The 17,427-nt window shown below is 31.6% G+C and overlaps 7 protein-coding genes across 7 annotated transcripts; 3 read left to right on the top strand and 4 right to left on the bottom strand.

Annotated features, from left to right (window-relative positions):
- Window positions 1–27: 27 nt before the first annotated feature.
- rab1D (Rab GTPase) lies at window positions 28–978 on the bottom strand (the record flags this gene model as incomplete). Its single annotated transcript, XM_004360957.1, has 5 exons — window positions 28–234; window positions 306–533; window positions 607–702; window positions 799–871; window positions 965–978. 5 exons carry the CDS (start codon window positions 976–978, stop codon window positions 28–30), a joined length of 618 nt encoding a protein of 205 aa, XP_004361014.1.
- A 1,206-nt stretch (window positions 979–2,184) lies between these two features.
- Window positions 2,185–6,906, top strand: DFA_05294 (vacuolar sorting protein 9 domain-containing protein; the record flags this gene model as incomplete). The annotated part of the gene is made up of 5 exons (XM_004360956.1): window positions 2,185–2,681; window positions 2,755–2,943; window positions 3,022–3,411; window positions 3,505–4,430; window positions 4,634–6,906. The coding sequence occupies 5 exons, from the start codon at window positions 2,185–2,187 to the stop codon at window positions 6,904–6,906; spliced, it is 4,275 nt and encodes a 1,424-aa protein (XP_004361013.1).
- A 72-nt stretch (window positions 6,907–6,978) lies between these two features.
- DFA_05293 (uncharacterized protein) lies at window positions 6,979–7,209 on the bottom strand (the record flags this gene model as incomplete). The annotated part of the gene is made up of 1 exon (XM_004360955.1): window positions 6,979–7,209. The coding sequence occupies one exon, from the start codon at window positions 7,207–7,209 to the stop codon at window positions 6,979–6,981; it is 231 nt and encodes a 76-aa protein (XP_004361012.1).
- Window positions 7,210–7,270: 61 nt separating this feature from the next.
- Window positions 7,271–8,416, bottom strand: repG (XPG; the record flags this gene model as incomplete). The annotated part of the gene is made up of 3 exons (XM_004360954.1): window positions 7,271–7,964; window positions 8,042–8,258; window positions 8,401–8,416. 3 exons carry the CDS (start codon window positions 8,414–8,416, stop codon window positions 7,271–7,273), a joined length of 927 nt encoding a protein of 308 aa, XP_004361011.1.
- A 422-nt stretch (window positions 8,417–8,838) lies between these two features.
- Window positions 8,839–9,841, top strand: pemtA (phospholipid methyltransferase family protein; the record flags this gene model as incomplete). The annotated part of the gene is made up of 4 exons (XM_004360953.1): window positions 8,839–8,876; window positions 8,909–8,950; window positions 9,128–9,340; window positions 9,433–9,841. 4 exons carry the CDS (start codon window positions 8,839–8,841, stop codon window positions 9,839–9,841), a joined length of 702 nt encoding a protein of 233 aa, XP_004361010.1.
- Window positions 9,842–10,370: 529 nt separating this feature from the next.
- Window positions 10,371–15,680, top strand: DFA_05290 (uncharacterized protein; the record flags this gene model as incomplete). Its single annotated transcript, XM_004360952.1, has 6 exons — window positions 10,371–10,940; window positions 11,015–12,204; window positions 12,291–12,402; window positions 12,464–13,597; window positions 13,662–13,988; window positions 14,082–15,680. The coding sequence occupies 6 exons, from the start codon at window positions 10,371–10,373 to the stop codon at window positions 15,678–15,680; spliced, it is 4,932 nt and encodes a 1,643-aa protein (XP_004361009.1).
- An 82-nt stretch (window positions 15,681–15,762) lies between these two features.
- DFA_05289 (uncharacterized protein) lies at window positions 15,763–16,661 on the bottom strand (the record flags this gene model as incomplete). The annotated part of the gene is made up of 4 exons (XM_004360951.1): window positions 15,763–15,767; window positions 15,805–16,016; window positions 16,108–16,455; window positions 16,528–16,661. 4 exons carry the CDS (start codon window positions 16,659–16,661, stop codon window positions 15,763–15,765), a joined length of 699 nt encoding a protein of 232 aa, XP_004361008.1.
- Between the last annotated feature and the right edge of the window lie 766 nt (window positions 16,662–17,427).

Below are 17,427 nucleotides of genomic sequence, written 5' to 3'. Positions count from 1 at the left end.
TTGACCTTGTTTGTTATTCCCCATTGTTTAGATGAGACAAATCCTTCCTTTCTTCTTTCCTGCGCCACCTTTGTTTGAAACGGTAACATTTGTGCTATCGTTCTTTGGTGTCTCTTGAATATCTGCCAATCTATTCTTAATATCTCTAGCCATTGAGCAAAAACATTCTTCAACGTTGGTAGCATTCTTGGCACTGGTCTCAATGAATGGAATACCCATACTTTCGGCAAAACTCTAAAATTATATAAATACTCTGTAAATAATCATCGTTTGACCGATATCAGCGTTTATATAGACAAACTTACCTTTGCTTGATTAGTGTCGACAACTTTTTCATTTACAAGATCGGTTTTGTTACCAACTAAAAGTTTGTTTACATTTTCGCATGCGTATCTATCGATTTCACCCATCCATTGCTTGACATTGTTGAAAGAGTCTTGATCGGTGCAATCATAAACCAAAATAATACCTTGAGCACCTCTATAGTAACTAGATGTAATGGTTCTGAATCTTTCTTGACCTGCAGTATCCCACTATCAAATGATGATGATTAAAGTGTTAGGTGTGTTTGTCGAGACTTGTGTTATTTGTAATTTTGATACATACGATTTGTAATTTAATGGTCTTACCATCAAGATTCAAAGTCTTGATCTTAAAATCTACACCAATAGTACTGATATGAGTATCAGTCCATGAGTCATCCTATAAATAAATAAATAAATAAATACTATTAGTTTCTATTCTATCTTGTCTTGTATTCCTAAAAATCTATTCTATTTGTTGTAGTTGTGTACATACTGCAAATCTTAATAATAAACAAGATTTACCGACACCGCTGTCACCAATCAATAATATTTTAAAGAAGAAATCGCTATAAAAGAGAGAGAGAGAAGGAAGGAAGGAATGATTCGTTAGAATATTAAACCAAAAACATAACGTTTCGTCGTTTAGATTGTCAACATACTGTTCTGGTGCCATTATATTATATGTGTATGTATAGAAAAAGGAATAATAACTATAAACTATATTATATATCAAAGAAGAGGAAGAAGAAGAAATTCAAATGAATGTTCTTGTGTTGGGTGGGTAGTGGTACTCGAGTGTGTGTCTAGACCGAGTGACGATTAAAGATGTGATATGTTATTACTATTACTGTTACTGCTAATTCGATGAAATTAGAGGCTACTGTATTCTTGTTGATGACTTTTTGATAAGATGCAAAGACAAAAAGAAGAATAAGAAGTGGTACTATAGTTATTAATAATATGTTAATAATTTAGATAGAGACAGAGATTTCACAAACTGTGTGAGAGAAAGAGAGAGAGAGTGAGGAGAGGACACGGAAAAAAATAAAAAAATTTGAAAAAATCTTAAACTGTGTCTTGGGATTCCTTGAAAGGTGATCGTTGAGTATCCATCCAATAAATGTACACTCCCACCTCATCTTTTATACGATTTATCATATAAGAGGAGAGAGAGAGAGATTAGATGATCAAATGAATCAATGAAGGTATTCCTCTCTCGAGTTTAAATTTCAATAAATTCATAGGATGAAAGAAGTGGGAGAGGATGGATACTCAACGATGAACCAAACAATTCAAACTAGTTTATTCAAAAAAAATAAGAGACAGAGAGAATGTTGTTATACATACAAATTTATTTATCTCTCTATTCTTTTTATTACAAACCCATCCGAGTGAATAAGAATACACCCATGACAAAGAGTGGGTGGTTTACATCACCGATCGCATAAAAAAAGCTGTTGCTGCTGGATGACCTCATCAAACGTCGATTTCATATCATAAAAATCTTTAGATTTTTATATTTAAAAATATATAACTTAAAAAATAAAAAATAATAAAAATGTTCTAAAGAAAGAATTGAGCAAATTTTAGAAGAAACTCTTACCATTAGTATACTCAACTCATGCCTATGATCATCATACTATTTCTTTCTTTGAGACGAATTTTCTTTTTTCTTTTTTTTTTTTTTATTTTTATTTTTTGATTGAACCTTCCTTCATCCATCCCCTTCACCTCTCTCCCTTTAATTTATTATTATCACATATCATCTCTTCATAATCGTCATACAGCAAAGATATATATTATTATTATCTATCTATCTATCTTTTTTTGTACATATATTACTTAGTTAATTAAAGAATAATCATAAATTATATATGAGATGAGTTGGTTTGGATTCTCTTCTCCTTCAGCAACTACTCCTGTTGGACCGACAACACCAAACAACAATAATGTAGCGACAACAATGACAACTACACCACCACAACCAACATCAACAAATGGTACACCCAACAACAACAACAAACAGTTACCTTTAAAAGGAGGAATGGTACCATCTGTTTCATATGAATCTCTTGCTTCGTTTGAGGAGGAGCTTTCACGTCAACCAACTTTTCATCAACTACAAGTTCAAAAACCTCCTATCAATAGATCATTGAGTTCAAGTGGAGGTTTAATTCATAAACAACTTACAGGTGATGGTGGTAATACGACGACGACAACTTTGAGCAATGGTGAAACTATCAAAATAGGAGGAGGTGGAGGAGGAGGATCAAACAATGGTATAGTCACTATCGAAGATAGTGCTAGAGAGAAACAAGGATTCATGCAAAAAATTAAACATCCAAAGGCTTCTGATATTAGAAAGAGTTTATCAGGGTAAGAAAAGAAAAACAAAGAAAAAGAGGAGTATTCATTTGAATTGATAATTAACCGATTAACCTCTATTTAGTTATATACATTACTTTTTAACAAATGGACCAAGTAAAATAGAGGATCAAGGTAATTCAATTATCAATTATACAAGAGAATTGGAAAATGCTATAGTTGTTAATCCATTGTGGGAGAATGCTTCAGAGGCAGAAGTTGAAGGAATCAGAGATGGTATTGAAAAGTTAATCATGACTAGAGTATTTCATGTGTAGGTATAAAAGGATCTTGTTGGAAATACTCTTGATTGATATTAATTAAAATCTATTTACTTTTAAAAATTTTTTAGATCATTTATGCCAGCAAGATTAGGAAGATTAGAACCAACAGAAGGAAATTATGTACCAGAGTATGGATTGATAGCGACAGAAGAGGATATCAAATTATATAAACATATGTTGGTACATGCATTTATTACACCAACGCATTTGGACATTCAAAAATTCATTCAACCACCAGCATCGACCAACTATATTGACAAGGCAGTTCAAGAGTTGAAAAAAATTAATACCTACAAATCACCAAGAGACAAGATGGTTTGTATATACAATTGTTGTAAAGTTATCTTTAAACTCTTGTCTTCTTTAAATAATACTCCATCTGGCGCAGATGATTTCCTTCCCATTTTAATTTATGTCGTTTTAAAATCAAATCCTCCTTTATTACATTCAAATGTTCAGTATGTAAAAAGAAAAGAAGAAGAAAAAGAAAGTATAGAAAATAGAAAGAAATAATATATTTATTTATTTTTCTTTTTCTTTTTTTCTTTTAGATATATATCAACATTTAGAAATCCAAGTCGAATGTCAACAGAGACTGGATGTTATTTTACACATTTGGTATCAACATTAACTTTTATCGAGAATATTGTTGATCATAAACAACTTACCATTTCAGAATCAGAGTATATCCAATCAAGAGATAAATGCGAACAAGAATTACCATTAAAATTAAATCCAGAATTATTAAAGAGATTAAATTCAAAACAACATCAACAACAACATCAACAGCAACAACAACAACAACCACAACAACAAATATCATCAGCACCTTTACCTGTCGGTCGTGCACCAACACATAAACATACTAGACATTCATCGATCAATAGTAATCTTTCAGGTTCGACTCCACAATTTTCATATGATGATGATTCATTTGACCTTCAATCTAGTACAATGGAAGAAGGATACTTTAACGATGTCAATAACAAAAAGTACGAATTTATCAATTGTCATATTGATGATCTTAAAATTGGGCAAATCTCTAAACTACTAGACGACTATAAACAATTGGTCATTGAAAATAATCTACTCAGATCAAAGTTGTCTGGAAACTCTGAAGCTTCCTCATTGTCATCATCACCAGCACTTAGTCGTATTCCTTCATGGGCTTCATCATCTCCAAGTTTTGTTTCTCAATTTACTACAGTTCCTTCAAATTTACCTCCAACAATTAATAATCAAAATAATCAAAATATTAATATTGATAACAATAATAATAATAATAATAATAATAGTAATCGTAATAGTATTGATTTAACTCAAACTCCCAGTAAAACCTCTACATCTCCAAATCCATCAACAACATCGACATCTTTACTTGAACAAACATTTTCATCGCCATTGATACCAATTAATGCTTCCCCAGCAATGTCTTCAACTATGGCAACTAATACACCTCCTCCTCCTCCACCAACAAGTTTATTGGATTTATAGAATGATCAAAAAAAAAAGAATAAATAAATCCAAATGGAATCATAATTATACACAAATAGTGTATTTTATTCCAAGATATTAATAATCTCAAAAGATCTTCTTTTTTTTTTTTTTTTTTTACAAATACATTTTCTAACTTGTGACCATGTTCCCTTGATTGTTCATTTTACTTTTACCTTTTTTTAGAGATGGAAAAGAGATTATTTCTAAGTGTATATAATAGTATATTTTATAAGAGATGTATATTATCATTTGTAAACGTATTAAATAGACGTGGAGATTTGGGATTGGCATCATACAAGTATCAACAGATTAATGATGCTGGTTGGATTGCAAAGAATAGACATTTGGGTCTGTTGATGGAAAAGATAAAGAGAGGAGAGCTATTCTATTGCTTTGATAGTTTCTACTATATCTGTGGATTGTTGACAGATGTCGATCTGTTTGACAAGGTCTATCAAATGAATGTTACCTCTTTTAGAACTGACCGATCATTGTATTATATGGACAGTGCTGCAAAGAATGGTAATATAGGCATTGTAAAGAGACTTCATCAACTTGGATTCAAAACATTCTTTGAAACATTATTGACTGCTTCTTCCAAAGGTCACTATCAAATGTTCAAATATTTAATATACAATGATTTATTAATTCATAATAATCCAATGGCTATTAATGGTTTATATAATTATAATACAAATTATTATTATAATAATCAAAATCAAAATCAAAATCAAAATCAAAATCAAAATCAAAATAATAATAATAATAATAATATTACAATGATTGGATTATTAAATTTATTAAAGAATAGAGTAATGTCATCATCACAACCATCATTATACCAACATGTATTGGATAAAAGTGACTCTCTGGTTTTGCCTGATAATTCAACTGTACAAGAATTGCGTAGAGACCCTTCTGGTTATCTTTATCTTTCAATGACCAATGCATGTACATCTGGAAGTTTAGAGATTGTTCAATTATTGTGTGAACAATTCAATATGCTTGTATCACCTGGGCAGTTGGATGTTGCTGCCGAGCACGGTAATGTAAACATCCTCGAGTATGCATACCAATTATCAAAAGAGTCATTTAAAGTAACAAAAAATGCAACCATCAAAGCATCAATCAATAATCATTTAAATGTCATTCAATTCCTTCATCAAATTTGTCCACCAAACAACAATAGTAATAATAATAATAACTGTAATAATAATATATTTTCATTTGAATGTATGGATGAAGCATCATCAAATGGTCATTTAAATTTGGTTAGATTTTTAAATGAAAATAGGACAGAAGGATGTACTCAATTTGCTTGTAATTTTGCAGCAACCAATAATCATTTGGAAATATTAATGTATCTACATGAAAAGAAAGGATTAAAGTGTAATAGGATTGGATTAGAATCAGCAACAAGACGTGGTTATTTGGAGGTGGTTAAATATTTGGTAGAGGATAATCAATCATTGGTGACACAATCACTTTTAGAGGAAGCATTGGGAAATGGTCGTGGCAAAGTATTTAAATATCTTTTAGATTTTAATCCAACTGCATCGTTTGGTGATTGTTTAATCTACAAGATTTGTAAAGAGTCAATGTTGGATTGTGTAACTGTATTGGATTGGAATATTTATTCAAATGAAATAATTGATCGTGCATTGGAATCATTTGGTGAAGCAAATGATAGTCAAGTACCAAAATACTTATTGGATACCTACCCAAATCGATTTAAATTGGATAAAGCCAGAGTCGCTCGATTCATTTATTCTGGAAACAAATTGGATCTAGTTGAAATGTTTATGAAAAGGTTAGATTGTAAAGAGATTGATTTAGAATTGGTTTCATCTTATTTAATGGCACTTGTTAGAATTGGGTGTTTGGAATCTATTAAATATGCATGGGAAGAGGATTGTCATAATGTATTTGGGAAACCACCAAAAGAGTTTAATAGTAGACTGATTAATCAGTCTACATTTGCAATCAATGATCCATGTCTAATTGAATCATATGATTCTAAAGCTTTTCAATATATATTTACCAATATTACAAGAAAAGTTACTAGTGATACTTTGATAAAACTAGTCAAAACGGATCGTTATGATATTATAGAGATCATCTATGCCAATAATCCTCAAGCTTCACCACCACAACCACACGATTGGAATACCTATTGTCATTTGATAAAATCGGTTGCCATGTTTAAATTGGCACAAAAATATTTCAACTTGGGTCCCAATGGCATACAATATTTCCACACTTGGACTGACCAAGTCATCGATGATCGAAACTACGATCTACTATTGGAACTAATGAAATGGGAACCACAATTAAAACAACAAGCCCTCAGATCTCATTCTCTACAACTCCATTATTTCCTAAAAACTAAAACATCCTATAAAATATCAGATTCAAAAACAAAAGATTATTTAAAATCAAAAGGTTTTCCAATCTAGAAAATTATAAAAATAAAATAGTTTTATTTATTTTTTGATATATGTACAAATATAATTTATATTCTTTTTTGTCTATTTTTTAGTTGTTGCAGCCTTTTTAGCTGGAGCCTTTTTAGCACCAGGTTTGGCTTTTGCTTTTGATTGACCAGGTTTTTGTTTTTTAAGTTTAGCAGCAGCTTCTTCTTCTTCTCTTGGTCTTTTTACAACTTGAAAGAATGTATCGATTCTAGTTTGAATACCATTATCTTTATACTTTTTCAACTTTTCTACACCACTTCGAACACGATCCTCTGCAAATCCCATCTCTGTCACCAAGAATGCTACGATTCCTTCTTCATCTGGTTCCTTCCATTCGAGTTCAATTTCAGCGGCAGGGGTGACACGTGGGTTCTTGAATAGGTTCACGTGCCTCATCAAATGGGAAGGGTACTGGAACTGGGTATTTGGTTGGGTCGAGGTGTTTGACAACCTCTTCGATTGATTTGTGCTTTTGCATCAACTCGAATGCACGAACTGGTCCAATACCACGAATCGACTCGCAATAATCACATCCAAGCAAAATACAAAGATCGATGAATTGATCGTGTGTAAAACCAGTGCCATAGAGTAGTTTTTCGTGATCAAACTCCCAAAGTGGATTCTTTTTCTGATCGGATGCAGTTAGATTACGAAGTAAGATCTTTGTACCAAATGCAAGACTATCCATATCTTCTGATCCCGATGCCCAAGCCTTTCCACCTTTGACCAATTCAGCACATTGTGCCTCTGCTTCACATGGTGCTCTCACCACTGGAATACCCATCAATGTGAGTAATTTGATACATTCTTCATTTTGTTTACGTGTAGCCGATGTAGTTCTCTTTGAAAACTTGGCAACATCTTCGGTGGTACCAGTCTCTTTGGCCTCGTCCAAATTCTCTTTGGCCTCTTTTTTCTTTGCCGAACGTTTAGCCAATTCTCCACTCTTTAAAGTTGGTGGTGCACCATCAAATACAAATACTGGTTTAATACCATTACTCATAAATTTAATTGTACGATAAAATGTTCCTTGTAAATGACTAGAAAAAAAAATAGATAGAGTGAATAAGTAATTGATCAAATGTAGATTATATATGTGTATATTGATTTTGTTTACCTTGTAGTTTCACCAATTGAATTCATTAAAGATGAACCATTCTCTGTACCTATGGCAGTAAGGAATTGATAGAGATTGTTTGATGTATCAACTGCTATGATTCTACCTTCTAAAGCTTTAAACTCTGTGTTTTTAATAGCTTTTGGAGCTTGTTCTTCTATTAATGATCTAAGTTTTTTAACTCCCATCCTATATCTATCTCTATCTCTATATATAACTAATAAATAAATAAGTAAATAACAATCACAAATAATAATAATAATTTAAAAAGTACAACTTTTCTCTCGTTTAGCAGAATTCACCTTTCCCTCCCTTTTTTTAAAATTAAATTCATGTTCACACTTTATTTATTTATTTACTCTCTTTTCTTGGCATGTCTATCACAGTAAATTTACCAATATATATTTATATTAAATCTTTTGTTAGGATTTTACCAAGGTCAACAAAGAACATCAAAGGTGCATACACAAGATTAGTAGAATAATATAATATGATAGATAGTTTTAACCTATGATTTATGTGCAGCAAGTACAGTGCAACATTAAGAACATGTTGTGAGTACAAGTAATGCATGGTAATCAGCAATACATTCGAGATTCCATCAACAAAACATTCAATTCAACCACAAATACTTACAAATCCAGTCATTGAATTCCAGTCCTTATTTCATTCATCTCTATCATATTTATACACCTCAAATTCCTTTTAATCGTTTGCTTTCAATTGATAATATAGGTCTACGGAGTTTAATGCTATTGTCAACAGATTCCAATGTCAGGTAATATTCTTAAATTAATATGAATCATCCCCTTTTTGATTTCCAAATCCAGTCATCGTATTCAAAAAGGATGTTTCATATTAATTTAGAATTTACTTGTTCTTTCTCTTTATGGTTTTAAACCTTTCAAGGTATGTTTAGATAAATCCAATATGCATATTAAAATATTAATGTGAAACGAATGAAGATTTGTTTTTTTTTAATCAATCATTCATCGTTTTTATTCACCATCAGTGTTTGAAAACAAAAGAGATTCAGTTATTACATACACAGTTAGATTTGTATTTATATATTTATATATATATAAGAGAGATGGATATTTTAACTAGTCATATTGATCTATCAGATAACTACTTTTGGTACGCTATCGCAGCGATTGCAGGTACACCAACATGGTGGAATATTGTAGCAAGACTTGAATACAAGACTCGTTTCCTCACAAAGTTGGCTGGTGGAAAGTACGCTGCTTGTTATGTACTTGCTTTTCTAATCTTCACATGTAGTTTATTAAGAGACTACTTGTATGTATCAACAACAACAATAAACTAGTCAATATATATATATCTATATTGATTGATCACATGATGATTTAACATTGTCAATATATATTTAGATTTTCACAATCAATCAAGAATCAACCAACCTATTTAGGATTTGATAACAATGTTGTATTATACAGTGCCTACTTGTTGTATGTTATTGGAGGTGTATTGGTTGGATCTACTTATTGGCGTTTAGGTATTACTGGTACCTATTTGGGTGACTATTGTGGTATTTTGATGAAGGAACGTATCACTGGATTCCCATTCAACACAATGGCCAACCCAATGTACAATGGTGCATCTATTTTGTTTTTGGCTCATGCTCTTGTTGAAAAGAGTGTTGCTGGTGTCGTATTGACAGCTGTCGTCTACATTGTCTACAGAATCGCCATCCTCTTTGAAGAACCATTCACCGGTCAAATCTACGCTCAAAGAGATGCAAAGCAAGGTCTCAAAAAGAAAATGAATAAAATTAATTAAATCATATAAAAGAATAAGAATAATAGAATGATAGAATATTGATAAATAATAGAGAAATTTTAAATCTTTTTCCAAAAGAATTGACAAGTATAACTAAAGGGGTAGGACAGCAACAATTTAATTGAGCAGAATGTGACATTCCTTCAAAGACATATTATTTACACCACCTAAATTCAAATAGAAAATAAAAAAAAAAATATTCAAAATAATGATGATCAACGAATTGTGATTAAAAGTAGCAGTTGCAAGAAAGAGAGGGAGAATTAAAGTAGTAGTAGAAGTAGTGATAAATACAGATATATTAGATTGATCAGTACTATCTCCGAATATATATATATATATATATTCAACGAACAACAATCCTTCTTCCTTTATCTTCTTCTTCTTCATCTTTATCTTCTCTTACTTTATTGATTGGATAGATTGTTGTAACATCATAGTAGTAGTAGAGATAGAGATAGAGGTTGGTTACTGACTGCACCAACCAATTACGACTACTGACTACTGACTATATAGTCTTCTTTAAAGAATGAGTTCAAACGGACATACTAGTTATAATGGTCATGGTAACAATGGTCATCATGGTCAACAACAAACAAATACCTCTTCTTCTTCTTTGCAACCTTCTTCTTCTTCTTCTTCATCTCAACCTTCACAACCTCAACAACAAATACAAGCAAATAAAGATGCAAACAACAAATTAAAGAGAGGGTTTAAACTATCACATCAAAAGTTGGTATTGGATATCGATCTAGATCGACAAACGCTGGATGGATATACAGAGCTCATTATACAACCACAAACAAGAAAATTAAGACAAGATCGAATTAGATTGAATAGCAGGCAAAACATTGTCACTAAAGTATTGGTAAACAATGTAGAAACAACATTTACTCTATCAAACTATCTAGAGTGTGTTGTTGGTAATCAAGATGTAAAAGATTTGGATACCTATCAAGCTTATCTAAAGGCTGCTATTCATGCATCTGATGAAGGTGAACTTGTAATTGATATTCCTTCTTCTGTTACTTTTTATGAATCAAATCAAAATAATCAACAAAATAATAATCAAAATAATAATAGTAATGGTAATCAAAATGTATGTTCCTAATATTATTGTAATGTTTTATATAGAATTAATATTAAACTTTCTTTTTTTTTTTTTCTTTAAAGGAACAACAACAAAATAGTAATAATAATAATACAGAATCGTCATCTCAACAACAATTATCAATAATACCTTCAAATCAACAAAATAATAATCAAAATCAAAATAATCAAAATAATAATTCAAGACATATACAATTTTCACCATTAATAGTTAGAATATATTATCATGTAATTAGTACAAATAATTCTAGTACGCTGAAATTTATAAACCCAGATAAAAAATTACAACCATTACGTCGAGCACATATGTATACAACTAGTCAAGTGGATGGAGCGAGAATGTGGTTTCCATGTTGCGATCAGATCAACGAAAAGTGCACATGGGAATTGGAATTGACAGCCAAGGCTGGACTGGTGGTTGTAGCGACTGGAACTCTGTTGGAAAAGGTATCGAGCAACGACGAAAAGAAACATACATTTATCTATCGACAAGAGGTTCCTACATGCGCGGCGGGTATTGGGTGTTGCGTGGGTCCCTTTGAGATTTATCCGGATCCCCATATCCGATCAGTCACCCATTTTTGTTTGCCTCACCGCGCATCTGATCTCCATCACTCGGTTGCCTTCTTTTCACACGCATTTAGATTTTTCGAAGAGTATCTTGGCACCAGCTTCCCTTACAGTAGCTACAAGCAGGTATTTATCGACGACAATGGAAAATCTAGCTTTGCAACACTCTCCATCTTTAATAGCCATCTACTCCATCCTCCTCCCATCATTGACCAAACATTTGAGACACGTACTCAAATTGTAGATCAATTGGCGCGACAATGGTTCTTTTGGTATATCGGTGCACGACACTGGTCCGATATGTGGCTATCGTATGGTCTATCGACACATCTATCCAATGTATTTTTAAAGAAAATGTTTGGAAACAATGACCACCGATATCGTATCTCTAAAGAGGAGGATTTTGTCGGCACTGTAGATAATGGTTCTCAGCCACCCATCTGCAACGATCATATCATGATGCCCACCGAGGCCACCACCGATCTCATTCAACGAAAGGCTCCACTTGTAATTAATATGATTGAAAAAAGAATCACCGAAGATGGTCTTCGTAAGGTTTTAAATAGTCTACTAGTCTCTCCTACAAATGAACCTGTAGAAACTAATGTTCCAACAAAGAAATTTATTAAACTTATTAAAACTCTTACTGGTAATGATTTAAAACAATTTTCTGAAAAATGGATGTATGTAATATAGAAAATAGAAAAAAAAGTCTAAAAGAAAGAAAAATAGATATTTAATTTTATTCTTTTTTATTATTATTTTTTAGATATGGTAAAGGTAGTCCAAATTTAGTTTGTGGATTTTATTTTAATAAGAAAAAACATCAAATTGAATTTGCAATTAAACAAGTATTTACTAGATCTGAAGATAAAATTGCTGTAAGTAATATAGAAAAAAAAAAAACAACCATTCATTTTTTATTTACCATTTTATTATTAGTCTTCTCTTACAATTAGAATTTATGAATTAGAAGGAACATATGAACATATTATAAATTTTGATGATGATATGCAAGAATTTGATTTAACATGTTATTCAAGAATAAGAAAGAGTAGAAAGAAAAGAATTAGAGCAGATGATGGAGAAGAGATGGAGATTGATTTGTCACAGAAACGTGAATCACCACTGTTGCACATTCGTATCGACCCAGAGATGGAATGGATTCACAAGATTACTTTTAAACAACCAGAATACATGTGGATCTATCAATTAGAGTTGGACAAGGATGTTGTAGCACAATCAGAGGCACTTCGAGGTCTTTGTACTTTTCCAACAACCAATTCTCTTAGAGCGGTATTTAAATTTTTTGCTAATCCCAAACATTATTATCGTGTTCGTATGGAGGCTGCTATTGTACTTGCCAAGCTCACTGTTAAAGAGACCAACTATGAAGGATTGGATTTGCTCATCAACTATTTCAAGCAAAACTTTTATGATCCCCATAGTCGTCTGTTGGCCGAGAACAACTTTTCAGACTTTTCCGCCTACTTTGTCAAAAAGATCATTCCTCAGGCCGTCTCGATGATCAAAGACTCGCAGGGACGTACACCAATCGAAGGAATCGACTTTTTACTCGATCTCCTAAAGGACAATGACAACTCACTCAACGCCTACTCTGACAATTACTATGTCGCTTCGGTCTTGTCAAGTCTTGCCAATGTACATACAACAAACTCTACTCATATCTCTGAAATCCATGGACAGCTCACGAGATACCTCAGATTCGACCAACTCTACCCATGCTACCACAATACCATCACATCGGCTTGCCTCACATCCATTTGCCAACTTCAAGCCTCCAAGCAAATAGGACTTGATCTAAAGTTTTTCAAAGATCACTTTAATTATACCTATTATGAGGAAATTAGAAAAACTGCATTTCAATGTTATTATCGTTTGGCTTATCTTTATCCTCAAGCTGCAAGTGGAAATCAAAATCAAAATAGTCAAAATAATAATGCAGCTTCTTCAAGTGGAACTATTATTAATATTAATATGAATAATAATGGTACTACAAAAACTCAAACTATGAATTTAATTTTAGATTATTTTGAAAAAGAATCTTCTCCTCTTGTAAGATAAAAAAAAAAAGAAAAAAAAAAAAGAATATAAATATTAATTGTTTTTTTTTATTTAGATGAGACAATTTTTAATTGGATTAGTTGGATCACCACCACCAAATATGGATGATAGACAATATGTTTATTTATTTAGAGATGATGTATCATTGATTGAAAGAGTTTGGAATTATATCAATTCAAAGACAACATGTTATGATACAACATTGAGAAATAGTTTGATGAAATTATATCGTTATCTTTGGGGTACAAGTACTCCTCAAATTATTATTCATAGAAAGGCTAAATTAAAATCAATTAATAATAATAATAATAATAATTCAACCTCTTCAAAACATAAATCTTCATCAACTTCATCCTCAAAATCTCATTCTTCTTCTTCAAGAGTAAGTAGATTTAAAAAAAAAAAAAGATGATCAATTTTTATAAAAAGTCATTAATATTTTATTTTATTTTATTTTAATTTTAATTTATTTTAGAGCCACAGACCACATTCATCATCTCATCATACTTCTTCTTCTTCTTCTTCTTCTTCTTCTTCATCTTTATCTAATCCAATAACAACATCAACATTGGCAAAAAAGAGAAAGACACCAGAAAATGCACAAATTATAGAGATTGATGATAGTATACAAACCACATCAGTACCAACGAATCATATACCTCAAAAACTATCAGAGATTGTTGATATTGAATCACCAATTGTAGACAATCATTCACCACTCCCACTTGCAGTGGTTAATCGTCCTATTACTCCAGCTACCTCTATAGTTGTTCCATTAGAGGAAAAGAAACAATTGACAGATGAACAACAAAAACTATTGGATCAAGAAGATTTGAAAAATGATCTTGAATTTCAAGAGTTTGAAAGAGAAATTAAGAAACACAAGAAACGTCATCGTGATTCTCATGGTCATGGTAGAATTGATGAGAGAGGCTTGGAAAATATTGATCATGATATTGTCAAGGATTTGGCTCGTAATCCCGACGATTTGGAACCACTACTCAACATTGATATTGAAAATGATGAAGACTTCCAAAATGATTTGAATCTCATCAGCAATATCGAAAACTTGGAGCACAGCAGAAGAAAGAGTAAACATAAATCTTCAAGTGGTAGTAGCAGTAGTAGTAGACATGGCGATGGACACCGAGAGCATCGTGCTCACAAGGTTGCTGGTCTCCTTGCTGAAGATGATTTTGAAAAGAAAGATTCTCATCATCATAGTAGTAGTCATAGTAGTAGTCATAGTAGTAGTCATAGTAGTAGTCATAGAAGTAGTGATAGAGATAGAGATAGAGAAAGAGATAGAGATAGAGATAGAGATCATAGTCATAGAAGTAGTGATAGAGGAGACAGAGAACATAGTCATAGAAGTAGTGATAGAGGAGATAGAGAAAGAGATCATAGTCATAGAGAACATAGAAGTAGTGATAGAGGAGAGAGAGAAAGAGATCATAGGGATAAAAATGACTCTCATCACAAGAATGAAAGAGATCACAGCAGTCATCATAATAGAGAACACAGTCATAGAAGTAGTGAAAGAAGTGATAGGGATCATAGTCATAGAAGTAGTGAAAGAAGTGATAGAGATCATAGGGATAAAAATGACTCTCACCATAGTCATAGAAATGAAAGAGAAAGAGAAAAAGAAAGAGAAAGAGAAAGAGAAAAACCCTCAGTCATTGAACCTATTCAACCAAATCCTACTCCTATTCCAACTCAACAATCTGCCAAACTTAAAATTCCAATCAAATTTAAATCAAATACATCAGAGAATGAAACAATTGTTGAACAACCCACTATACCTATTACTACTACTACATCACCAACCATTTCAACTACGACACCAGAACTAAAAAAGAAGATTATCATTAAAAGACCTTCTCAAACTTCAATCTCTGAAGATTCATCAACATCATCGAATACATTGACATTGACAACCTCACCAGTTGTAACAACTTCTACATTACCAACAGAAGTTTCACCACCATCACAACCAGCTCCAGCCACTGCCAAACCAAAAATGCTTCTTAAAATTAATTTGGGTGCAAACAAACTTACCAAAGAAATTTAATAAAAACAAAATATTTTTTTTATTTAATTTGTAATAAATTGTTGATCAATAATATAATGATTTGGTTGAATAAATGATTTTGTCATTCTTTTCATTTCATTTGGTAATGGAGCAAGATGAATACGAACTGGAACCGATACCTTTTCTGCTTCCAATGATTGTAAACAGGTAATAAGGTCAGAAACACAATTCATTCTTGCATATTTGTATGGTTTAAATCCTTCAGAAAAAGAGGAAACTTTAACATTGTAACTTGGTGTATCTACTTTTTCCATAAAATGTGCCATTTGATTAATAGTTTCCAAATTTTTTAATGTTTCAATTGTTTTTATATCACTAGTAAAAAAAATTAAAAATAAAATAAAATAAAAAATATGTAAATTATTATTATATCTTTTTTTTTTATGTTTTGTTTTTCTTTTTTTACCTTTCTATTGATATAATAAAATTACATTTGGAACCATTTTCAATTTTTTTAATATAAAAATTAGAATCCATAGCAAAGAAATTAAGATGAGGTTGATAGTAATAGTTTGATGGTTCAACACCATTACAAAGTTCATCAATAGATGAAACAATAGTTCTACTGTAAACCATTACCATTTGTTTTGGATTTAAAAATACTTCATCTTGGAGACCGTATTGACCCAATACTCTTTCCATATATGGTTCACATACAAAATCATCATTGGAAAGAATATCCAAAGCTTTTTTTAAAGATTCTTGATCTTTTATAATTGTAAAATCAAATTCTTGATTAAAAACTGATTGTTTTCTTTTTAAAAGTTTAAAAAAATTAATTATTAATTAATAATAATTTATTAACTTGTTTTTTTTTTTTACATACAAAACATCATTGACGAAAATTTGTGATTTAATAAAAGATCCAGAATTTTGATGATCAAAGTTGAAACCAAATCCTAAGGACTTTTGGTCTATAGAAAGACCTAACAAGATGGGGAGGGAAATTAAAGATGACATTGTTTAAAAAGAAGAATAAAAGGATTTAGATTTTGATTAAAGATTTAAATTTGAATTGATTGTTGGATAAAGTGAATTCCAAAAACTGTAGTTGGCTTTTTAAATGTTTGGGATTGATTGTAATAGGGATCATCACCAACCTAACCTAAACCAATTCAGGGAACAACCCATCCCAACAACAATGAAACAAATCCTACCTATCCTATTTGTCTTTCCTACGTATTAATAACTCGCTCATCTACTCTTGATCGTGAGCTGTATGATTGCTGGTACTAACCGCTCTTTAAATTTAAATTGTGCAACGGTTTGATATTTTTGGAAAGATGAGCCCTCATAACAATATCATCATTTCGAAAGCTGGAACAAGATCTTTGATAAAACATCATACACCCATTACCAAAACCTAATATCATGCACCTGATCAAACACCTCTTTATTGTCTCTAAATTGTGAAAACAGAGCAACAATAACAACTAGAAGCAACAATAACAATCCACCACAACCACACTCTTGCAAACCCGTTCGCATAAAACCCAACCAACGAGATTAAATCGGAAATGATCCCGCTCTTTTCTTCTTGATGGGGAAAATTTCCTTATCAAGAGTATATTGTCACCGTGGTTTGATTTTTATAAACATGCAAACAGAAACAAAATGATCCATCATCAACATTCATTTTTGATTGATCTAACTAGGTATCACTGATCCATTAAAATCATCATACCACGTTTTTCATGGATGTAACGGTTAACTCGAGCGCGATCTG

This window comes from Cavenderia fasciculata, assembly GCF_000203815.1.
Source record: "Cavenderia fasciculata unplaced genomic scaffold Scf_Dfasci-G-o-80e12.f1-5, whole genome shotgun sequence".
NCBI lineage: Eukaryota > Evosea > Eumycetozoa > Acytosteliales > Cavenderiaceae > Cavenderia > Cavenderia fasciculata.
This window is presented reverse-complemented; position numbering and strand designations above follow the sequence as displayed.